Raw genomic sequence first — 12,395 nt, forward strand, 5'->3', positions numbered from 1 at the left:
TCGAAAATGGGTCTCAGATGAGACTAAAAATCTGAAGTATACTTTAGTCATCCAATATTCATTTCTTAGTGCCACTACGGTGTGTAGAATTATTTGGGGTTCTACATACTTTACCACGTGACATTACTTTGTTGGACAGTTTTAATTTCAAACAGTTTTCCCATCCAATTGACACTGAATAACAATGCAAGTGTTAAATAACGTGTCAAAAATCACTGCACAAATAACAAAGTTCAATCGGTAAGAACCTTGCTACATATACACTAAGGGGTACACTTCAGTTTACACTTTGCCATGTGACATTACCCTTTTCACAGTTTAAATTTCAAACAATTTTCCCATCCAATTGACAATTGAAAACAATGCAAGTGTCAAACAACATGTCAAAAATCAGTGTACAAATGGCAAAGTCAAATCGGTAAGAACCTTGCTACATGTACACTATGGTGTACACTTTAGTTGACACTTTGCCACGTGACATTAACCTATTGGACAGTTTAAATTTCAAATAATTTTCCCATCAAATTGACAATTGTCAACAATACAAGTGTCAAACAGTGTATCGAAAATCAGTGTAAAAATAGCGAAGTTCAATCGCAAGGACCTTGCTATGTGTACACTATCATTTACACTTTTCCACGTGACATTACCCTGTAGGACAGTTTATGTTTCAAACAATTTTCCTATCCAATTGACACTTGACAACAATGCAAGTAACAAACAACGTGTCAAAAACCAGTATACAAATAGCAAAGTTCAATCGTTATGAACCTTGTAACATGTATACTTTAGTTTACACTTTACCACGTGACATTACCCTGTTGGATAGTTTAAATTTCAAACAGTTTTCCCATCCAATTGACAATTGACAACAACGCAAGTGTCAAACAACGTGTCAAAAATCAATGCACAAACAGCAAAGTTCAATCGGCAAGAACCTTGCTACATGTACACTACGGTGTACACTTTAGTTTACATTTTGCCACGAGAATTACCCTGTTGGACAGTTTAAATTTCAAACTATTTTTCCATCCAATTAACACTTGACAATAGTACAAGTGTCAAACAACGTGTCGAAAATCAGTGTACACATAGCAAAGTTCAATCGGTAAGGACCTCGCTACATGTACACAATTGTGTTCACACTTTAGTTTACACTTTGCTACGTGACATTACCCTATTGGACAGTTTAAATTTCAAACCGTTTTCCTATCCAATTGACACTTGACAACAATGCAAGTGTCAAACAACGTATCGAAAATCAGTGTACAAATAGCAAAGTTCAATCGGTAAGTACCTTGCTACATGTACACTATGGTTTATACTTTAGTTTACACTTTGCCACGTGACATTAACCTTTTGGGATATTTACATTTCAAACTGTTTTCCCATCGAATTGACATTTGACAACAATGCAAGTGTCAAACAGCGTGTCGAAAGTCAGTGTACAAATAGCAAAGTTCAATCGGCAAGGACCTTGCTACATGTATACTATTGTTTACACTTTAGTTTACTCTTTGCCACGTGACATTACCCTGCTGGACAGTTCAAATTTCAAACATTTTTCCCATCCAATTGACACTTGACAACAATGCAAGCGATAAACAATGCATCAAAAATCAGAATACCAATATCAAAGTTCAATCGGTATGAACCCTGGAACATGCAAACTTTAGTTTACACTTTACCATGTGACATTACCCTGTTGGACAATTTAAATTTCAAACAGTTTTCCCATCCAATTGACACTTGACAACAATGCAAGTGTCAAAGAACGTGTTGAAAATTAGTGTACAAATAGCAAAGTTCAATCGGCAGGAACCTTGCTACATGTACACTACGTTGTGCACTTTAGTTTACACTTTGCCATGAGACATTACCCTGTTGGACAGTTTAAATTTCAGACAAATTTTACATCCAACTGGTACTTGACAACAAGTCAAGTGTCAAACAACGGGTCAAAAACCAGTGTACAAATAGCGAAGTTTAATCGGTATGAATCTTTCAACATGTACACTTTAGTTTGCACTTTACCACGTGATATTACCCTGTTAGACAGTTTAAATTTCCAACATTTTTACCATCTAATTGACACTTGACAACAATGCAAGTGTCAATCACCATGTCAAAAATTAGTCTACAAATCGCGAAGTTAAATCGGTAAGAGCCTTGCTACATTTACATTATGGTGTAAACTTTAGTTTATACTTTGCACAAGACATTACCCTGTTGGACAGTTTAAATTTCAAACAATTTTTCCCTCCAATTGACACTTGACAACAATAAAAGTGTCAAACAACGTGTCAAAAACCAGTGTACAAAAAGCAAAGTTCAATCGGTGCGAACCTTTCAACATGTACACTTTAGTTTACACTTTACCACGTGACATTACCATGTTGGACAGTTTAAATTTCGAACAGTTTTTCCGTCCAATTGACGCTTGACAACAATACAAGTGTCAAATAACGTGTTAAAAATCAGTGTACAAATCACAAAGTTCAATCGTTAAAAACCTTGCTACATGAACACTATGGTGTACAGTTTAGTTTACACTTTACCACATGACATTACCCTGTTGCATAGTTTAAATTTCAAATAGTTTTCTCATCCAATGGATAATTGAAAAAAATGCAAATGTCAAACAACATGTCAAAAATCAGTGTACAAATAGCAAAGTTCAATCGGTAAGAACCTTGCTACATGTACACTATGGTTTACACTTTAGTTTACACTTTGGCACATGACATTAGCCTTTTGGACTGTTTAAATTTCAAATAGTTTTCCGATCAAATTGACACTTGACAATAATGCAAGTGTCAAACAGCGTGTCGAAAATCAGTGTACAAATAGCAAAGTTCAATCGGCAAGGACCTTGCTGCATGTACACTATTGTTTACACTTTAGTTTACACTTTACCACGTGACATTATCCTGTTGGACAGTTAAAATTTTAAACAGTTTTCCATCCAATTCACACAGGACAACTATGCAGGAGACAAACAACATGTCGAAAATCAGTGTACAAATAGCAAAGTTCAATCGGTAAGGACCTTGCCACATGTACACTATTATGTTCGCACTTTAGTTTACACTTTGCCACATGATATTACCCTGTTGGATAGTTTAAATTTCAAACTGGTTTCCCATCCAATTGACACTTGACAACAATGCAAGTGTCAAACAACGAGTTGAAAATCAGTGTACGAATAGCAAAGTTCAATCGGTATGGACCTTGCTACATGTACACTATGGTGTACACTTTAGTTTACACTTTACCACTTGAAATTATCCTATTGGAAAATTTAAATTTCAAACAGTTTTGCAATGCAATTGACAGTTGACAATAATGCAAGTGTCAAATATCGTGTCCAAAATTAGTGTACAAATAGCAAGGTTCAATATGTAAGAAACTTGCTACAGGTACACTATGGTGTACACTTTAGTTTACACTTTCAATTGACAACAACGCAAGTGTCAACCAACGTGTTGAAAATCAGTGTAAAAATAACAAAGTTCAATCAGTAAGTCCCTTGCTACATGTACACTATGGTGTACACTTTAGTTTACACTTTCAATTGACAACAACGCAAGTGTCAACCAACGTGTTGAAAATCAGTGTAAAAATAACAAAGTTCAATCAGTAAGTCCCTTGCTACATGTACACTATGGTGTACACTTTAGTTTACACTTTCAATTGACAACAACGCAAGTGTCAACCAACGTGTTGAAAATCAGTGTAAAAATAACAAAGTTCAATCAGTAAGTCCCTTGCTACATGTACACTATGGTGTACACTTTAGTTTACACTTTCAATTGACAACAACGCAAGTGTCAACCAACGTGTTGAAAATCAGTGTAAAAATAACAAAGTTCAATCAGTAAGTCCCTTGCTACATGTACACTATGGTGTACACTTTAGTTTACACTTTCAATTGACAACAACGCAAGTGTCAACCAACGTGTTGAAAATCAGTGTAAAAATAACAAAGTTCAATCAGTAAGTCCCTTGCTACATGTACACTATGGTGTACACTTTAGTTTACACTTTCAATTGACAACAACGCAAGTGTCAACCAACGTGTTGAAAATCAGTGTAAAAATAGCAAAGTTCAATCAGTAAGTACCTTGCTACATGTACACTATGGTTTACACTTTGCCACGTGACATTAGCCTTTTGACAACAATGCAAGTGTCAAACAACGTGTCGAAAATCAGTGTACAAATAACAAAGTTTAATCGGCAAGGACCTTGCTGCATGTACACTATTATTTACACTTTAGTTTACACTTTGCCACGTGACATTACCCTATTGGACAGTTTAAATTCCAAACAGTTTTCCATCCAATTCACACATGACAACAATGCAAGAGATAAACAACGTGTCGAAAATCAGTATACAAATAGCAAAGTTCAATCGGTATGAACCTTGTAATATGTACACTTTAGTTTACACTTTACGACGTGACATTACCCTATTGGACAGTTTAAATTTCAAAGAGTTTTTCCATCCAATTGAAACTTGACAACAATGCAAGTGTCAAGCAACGTGTCAAAAATTAGTGTACAAATGGAAAAGTTCAATCGGTAAGGACCTTGCTACATGTACACTATTGTGTTCACACTTTAGTTTACACTTTGCCACGTGACATTACACTGTTGGACAGTTTAAATTTCAAATAGTTTTCCCATCAAATTGACACTTGACAACAATGCAAGTGTCAAATAGTGTGTCGAAAATCAGTGTACAAATAGCAAAGTTCAATCGGCAAGGACCTTGCTCCATGTACACTATTGTTTAAACTTTAGTTTACACTTTGCCACGTGACATTATCCCGTTGGACAGTTTAAATTTCAAATAGTTTTCCCATCTAATTAACACTTGACAGCAGTTTAAGTGTCAAATAACGTGTCAAAAATTAGTGTACAAATAGCAAAGTTCAATCGGTAAGAACCTTGCTACATATACACTATGGTGTACACTTTAGTTTACACATTGCCATGTGACATTACCCTATTGCACAGTTTAAATTTCAAACAGTTTTCCCATCTAATTAACACTTTAAAACAATGCAAGTTTTAAACAACGTGTCAAAAATTAGTGTACAAATAACAAAGTTAAATCGATAAGAACCCTGCTACATGTACACTATGATGTATACTTTCATTTACACTTTGCCATGTGATATTAACCTGTTGGATAGTTTAAATTTCAAACAATTTTCCCATCAAATTAACACTTGACAAAAATACAAGTGTCAAACAGCATGTCGGAAATTAGTGTACAAATGGCAAAGTTTAATCAGCAAGGACCTTGCTACATGTACACTATTGTGTACCCGTTAGTTTACACTTTGCCACGTGATATTACCTTGTTGTACAGTTTAAATTTCAAATAGTTTTCTCATCCAATTGGCACTTGACAACAATGAAAGCGTCATACAACGTGTCAAAAACCAGTATACAAATAGCAAAGTTCAATCGGTATGAACCTTGCAACATATACACTTTAGTTTACACTTTGTCACTTGACATTATCCTGTTGGACCATTTAAATTTCTAAGAGTTTTCTCATCCAATTGACACTTGACAACTATACAAGTGTCAAACAACGTGTCAAAAATCAGTGTACAAATAGCAAAGTTCAGTCGGTATGAATCTTTCAACACGTACAATTTAGTTTACACTTTACCATGTGACATTACCCTGTTGGACAGTTTTAATTTAAAACAATTTTCCTATCCAATTGACACTTGACAACAACGTAAGTGTTAAACAACGTGTCAAAAATCAGTGCACAAATAAAAAAGTTCAATCGGTAAGAACCTTGCTGCATGTACACTATGGTGTACACTTTGCCATGAGACCCTGTTGGATATTTTAAATTTCAAATCATTTTTCCATCCAATTGAAGCATGAAAATAGTGCAAGTGTCAAACGATCTGTCAAAAATCAGTGTACAAATAACAAAGTTAAATCGGTAAGAACCTTGCTACATGTACACTATGGTGTATACTTTCGTTTACACTTTGCCATGTGACATTAACCTGTTGAACAATTTAAATTTCAAGCAATTTTCCCATCGAATTGACACTTGACAAAAATAGAAGTGTCAAACAGCGTGTCAAAAATCAGTGTACAAATAACAAAGTTCAATCGACAAGGACCTTGCTACGTGTACACTATCGTGTACCCTTTAGTTTACACATTGCCACGTGACATTACCCTATTGTATAGTTTAAATTCCAAATAGTTTTCCCATCCAATTGACACTTGACAACAATGTAAGCATCATACAACGTGTCAAAAACCAGTAGACAAATAGCAATGTTCAATCGGTTTGAACCTTGCAACATATACACTTTAGTTTACACTTTACCACGTGACATTACCCTGTTGGACAGTTTAAATTTCAAACAATTTTCGCATCCAATAGACCCTTGACAATAATGTAAGCGTCAAACAACGTGTCAAAAATTAGTGTACAAATAGCAAAGTTCAGTCGGCAAGAACCTTGCTACATATACACTATAGTGTACACTTTAGTTTACACTTTGCCACGAGACATTACCTTGTTGGAAAGTTTAAATTTCAAATAGTTTTCCCATCCAATGGACACTTGAAAACAATGCAAGTGTTAACCAACGTGTCAAAAATTAGCGTACAAATAGCAAAGTTCAATCGGTAATAACCTTGCTACATGTACACTATGGTGTAATATTTTGTTTAGACTTTGCCACGTGATACTAACCTGTTGGATAGTTTAAATTTCAAACAATTTTCCCGTCGAATTGACACTTGACAACAATGCAAGTGTCAAACAGCGTGTCGAAAATTAGTGTACAAATAGCAAAGTTCAATCGGTAAGGACCTTGCTACATGTACACTTTAGTTTACACTTTACCACATGACATTACCATGTTGGACAGTTTCAATTTCAAACAGTTTTCCCATCCAATTCACACTTGACAACAATGCAAGTGTCAAACAACGTGTCAAATATCAGTGTACTAATAGCAAAGTTCAATATGTAAGAGACTTGCTGCATGTACACTATGGTGTACACTTTAGTTGACACTTTGTCACGTGACATTACCCAATTAGAGAGTTTAAATTTCAAACAGCTTTCCCATCCAATTGACACTTGAAAACAATGCAAGTGTCAATCAACGTGTCAAAAATCAGTATACAAATAACAAAGTTCAATCGGTAAGGACCTTGCTACATGTACACTTTAGTTTACACTTTGTTACGTGACATTACCCAATTAGAGAGTTTAAATTTCAAACAGCTTTCCCATCCAATTGACACTTGAAAACAATGCAAGTGTCAAATAAAATGTCAAGAATCAGTGCACAAATAGAAAAGTTAAATTGGAAAGAACTTTGCTACATGTGCACTATGGTGTACACTTTCGTTTACACTTTGTCACCTGACATTGACCTGTTGGCCAGTTTAAATTTCAAACAATTTTCCCATCGAATTGACACTTGACGAAAATGCAAGTGTCAAACGACGTGTCGAAAATTAGTGTACAAATAGGAAAATTCAATCGGCAAGGACCTTGCTACATGTACACTTTAGTTTACACTTTGTTACGTGACATTACCCTGTTGGACAGTTTAAATTTCAAACAGCTTTCCCATCCATTTGACACTTGACAACAATGCAAGCGTCAAACAACGTGTCAAAAATCAGTATACAAATAGCAACGTTCAATCGGTATGAACCTTGCAACATGTACAATTTAGTATACACTTTACCACATGACATTACCCTATTGGACAGTTTAAATTTCAAATAGTTTCCCCATCCAATTGACACTTGACAACAATGCAAGTGTCAAACAACATGTCAGAGATCAGTGTACAAATAGCAAATTTCTATCGGCAAGAACTTGCTACATCTACACTATGGTGTACACTTTAGTTTACACTTTGCCACGAGAAATTACCTTGTTGGACAGTTTTTCCATCCAATTGAAACCTGAAAACAATGCAAGTATCAAACTACGTGTCAAAAATCAGTGTACAAATAGTAAAGTTCAATCGGTAAGAACCTCGCTACATGTACACTATGGTGTACACTTTTGTTTACACTTTACCACGTGACATTAACCTGGTGGACAGTTTAAATTTCAAGCAGTTTTTCCATCCAATTGACAGTTGACAACAATGCAAATGTCAAACAACGTGTCAAAAATCGGTGTACAAGTAGCAACGAGAAATTACCCTGTTGGATAGTTTTTCCAATCCAATTGAAACCTGAAAACAATGCAAGTGTCAAACAACGTGTCAAAAATCAGTGTACAAATAGCAAAGTTCAATCGGTAAGAACCTCGCTACATGTACACTATGGTGTACACTTTTGTTTACACTTTGCCTCGTGACATTAACCTGGTGGACAGTTTAAATTTCAAGCAGTTTTTCCATCCAATTGACAGTAGACAACAATGCAAATGTCAAACAACGTGTCAAAAACCAGTGTACAAATAGCAATGTTTAATCAGTATGAACCTTTCAACATGTACACTTTAATTTACACTTTACCACGTGGCATTACCCTGTTGGATAGTTTAAATATCAAACAATTTTCCCATCCAATTAACACTTGACAATAATGCAAAAGTCAAACAACATTTCAAATATCAGTGTACAAATAGCAAAGTTCAATCGGTAAGAACATTGCTACATGTACACTATTGTGTATGCTTTGGTTTATACTTTCCCACGTGACATTATCCTGTTGTACAATTTAAATTTCAGATAGTTTTCCCATCCAATTAGACTTGAAAACAATGCAAGTGTCAAACAACGTGTCAAAAATCAGTGTACAAATAACAAAGTTCAATCGGTAAGAAACTTGCTACATGTACACTATGGTGTACACTTTTATTTACACTTTACCACATGACATTAAACTGTTGAACAGTTTAAATTTCAAACAATTTTCCCATCGAATTGACACTTGACAACAATGCAAGTGTCAAACAGCGTGTCAAAAATCAGTGTACAAATAGCAAAGTTCAATCGGTAAGGACCTTGCTACATGTACACTATGGCGTACACTTTTATTTACACTTTACCACATGACATTAAACTGTTGAACAGTTTAAATTTCAAACAATTTTCCCATCGACTTGACACTTGACAACAATGCAAGGGTCAAACAGCGTGTCAAAAATCAGTGTACAAATAGCAAAGTTCAATTTGTATGAAGCTTGCAACATGTAAACTTTTGTTTACGATTTACCACGTGACATTACCCTGTTGGACAATTTAAAATTCAAGCAGTTTTACCATCCAGTTGACACTTGACGACAATGCATGTGTCAAACAACGTGCCTAAAATCAGTGTATAAATAGCAAAGTTCAATCAGTAAGAACCTTGCTACATGTACACTTTAGCTTACACTTTGCCACGTGACATTACCCTGTTGCACAGTTTAAATTTCGAATAGTTTTCCAATCCAATTGACACTTCAAAACAATGCAAGTGTCAAACAACGTGTCAAAAATCAGTGTACAAATAGTAAAGTTCAATCGGTAAGAACCTCGCAACATGTACACTACGGTGTACACTTTTGCTTACAATTTCTCACGTGACATTAAACTGTTGGACAGTTTAAATTTCAAGCAATTTTCCCATCGAATTGACATTTGACAACAATGCAAGTGTCAAACAGTGTGTCAAAAATTAGTGTACAGATAGCAAAGTTCAATCGGTAAGGACCTTGCTACATGTACACTATGGTGTACACATTAGTTTACACTTTGCCACGAGACATTACCCTGTTGGATAGTTTAAATTTCAAATAGTTTTCCTATCTAATTGACACCCGACAACATTGCAAGTGCTAAACAACGTGTAAAAAATCAGTGTACAAATAGCAAAGTTCAATCGGTAAGGACCTTGCTATATGTACACTACGGTGTACACTTTAGTTTACACTTTGCCACGTGACATTACCCTGTATGATTGTTTAAATTTCAAACAGTTTTCCCCTCCAATTGACAATTGACAACAATGCAAGTGTCAAACAAAGTGTCAAAAATCAGTGTACAAATAGCAAAGTTCAATCGATAAGGACCTGGCTACATGTACACTATAGTGTACACTTAGTTTACACTTTGCCACGTGACATTACGCTGTTGGATAGTTTAAATTTCAAACAGTTTTCCCATCAAATGGACACTCGACAATGATGCAAGTGGCAAACAACGTGTAAAAAACTAGTATACAGATAGCAAAGTTCAATTGGTATGAACCTTGCAACATGTACACTTTAGTTTACAGTTTACCACGTGATATTACCCTGTTGGACAGTTTAAATTTTAAACAGTTTTCCCATCCAATTGACACTTGATAATAATGCAAGTGTCAAACAACGTGTCAAAAATTAGTGTAAAAATAGCAAAGTTCAATCAATAAGAAACTTGCTACACGTACATTAAGGTGCACACTTTAGTTTACACTTTGCCACGTGACATTACCCTATTATAGAGTTTAAATTTCAAACAGTTTTCTATCCAATTGATGCTTGACAAAAATGCAAGTGTCAAACAACTTGTCAAAAATTAGTGTACAAATAGTAAAGTTCAATCGGTAAGGAACTTGATATATGTTTCTCCATTTCTTGCAATTGCTTCCGCTGATTGGATCTTTTTGCAAGTGTCAACTTTTCCTTTTTCCGTGGCTTTCTTTTCTTGATGGATGTTGAAAGTTACTTGCTCTTCATTAACTCGTAGTATCAACTTTCCTTCTTACACATCAATCAATGCTCTTCCAGTAGTGAGGAAAGGTCAACCAAGAATCAATGGTACTTTCTCATCCTCCTCATGTCCAATACCACAAAGTCCACCAAAAAGATGAACTTATCAACCTTCACCAACACATCTTCAATAATGCCTTTGGGATATGTGATCGATCTGTTCGCCAGTTGCAAGGTAAGGATTGCTGGATTCACTTTTCCAAGACCCAGCTTTTTGGACACTGATAAGGGTATCAAGTTTATGCTAGCTCCAAGGTCACATAGTGCCCTATCAAATGTGATACCACCAAAATTGCACCGGATGTTGAAGCTGCCCAGATCTTTCGATTTGTGAGGGAGCTTCTTCTGAAGTATGGCACTACACTCCTCTATTAGCTTAACAGTCTCAAATTCCTCCAACTTTCTCTTCTTTGATATCACTTCCTTTAAGAACTTGGCATAGTTAGGCATTTGGGCCAAGGTTTCTACAAAGGGAATGTTGATGTGGATTTTCTTGAAGACCTCCAGAAACTTTTCAAATTTTTCATCAAACTCCTTCTTCAAATACCTCTGCGGGAATGGTAGTGGGGGCTTTAAGATAGGTGGGTTTTCTGGAAATGAAATTGAGTAAGGCTTATAAATCTTCTTTGTTGCCTCTGCCTCAGTTTTCTGCCCTTCAGTCTGCTTTTCCCTTGCAAGAATGGGATCCGATGTAGGTACCTAACCTCTCTAAGCTTGCGTTCTTCAACCGATTTACCACTTCGTAGGGCGATAGCATTGCAGTGTTCCTGTGGGTTAACCTCTGTGTCACTGGGAATTGTTCTTTTTGTTGAGACTGTATTGCAGTTGCTATTTGACTAATCTGTACCTCCGAATTCTTCACTGTAGCCCCCAAGTTGGTCATATGTGTCTCAATGCTGTCAACTTGTAACGCCTCGAGCCCTAGTGGATTGGAATGCTACTTACTTTACTTAGCTTAACCGGTGGTTTCGTAACAAGTGTATACATTTTGGCAGAAGCTTACATCTTTGGATAATAATTTAAATAACAATACATCAAATACTTTAAACAAAAACACTAAATCATTTTTCAAACAACAAAATGTAATTTATTTGAAGAAAACATAACTTGTTCTCACATTCTGCGTTATTCAAAACTTTAAAGAAATAACATTGGAAAATATTTCATAAAAATAAATCCAAATCACTTATTTACCGGATTTCCGTGGGCTCTTTGCATCACCTTCCATCTTCCCCTCCATCCATGCTCGAGGTAGAATTCCTTCAATCAGTAGAGATGGGATTAAACCCGTGAGTTGAAAAACTCAATAGGTGTCATAGGTGCATTTGTGATCAAACTATACATTTCAAAACATTAACTTTATAACTTTTCAAACATGTCGTACCCGGAGGCACCATTTGACATGAACAGATATTCCGTACCCAAGGGCACCATTTGACATACGAACATTTCTTCACAATAGAGGGGTATGCCGAGTACCATTTGACATACAACCATTAACATAGAGGGATATGCTGTACCGGAGTACCATTTGATATACAAATATTAACATGAATCGAAACTTATAACTTAACACGATTAAACACATTGCACCTCTACCTACCTTGATTGATGCTTTTGAAACTTTC

At 35.6% G+C, this 12,395-nt stretch overlaps 1 protein-coding gene across 1 annotated transcript; it reads right to left on the minus strand.

Annotated features, from left to right (window-relative positions):
• Positions 1–10,809: 10,809 nt before the first annotated feature.
• LOC111373523 lies at positions 10,810–11,995 on the minus strand. Its single transcript, XM_022996063.1, has 3 exons — positions 11,962–11,995; positions 11,504–11,688; positions 10,810–11,427 (listed from the first exon to the last, which is right to left on the minus strand). The coding sequence occupies exons 1-3, from the start codon at positions 11,993–11,995 to the stop codon at positions 10,810–10,812; spliced, it is 837 nt and encodes a 278-aa protein (XP_022851831.1).
• Positions 11,996–12,395: the final 400 nt, after the last annotated feature.

Source organism: Olea europaea, unplaced genomic scaffold, assembly GCF_002742605.1.
Source record: "Olea europaea var. sylvestris unplaced genomic scaffold, O_europaea_v1 scaffold1139, whole genome shotgun sequence".
Lineage (NCBI taxonomy): Eukaryota > Viridiplantae > Streptophyta > Magnoliopsida > Lamiales > Oleaceae > Olea > Olea europaea.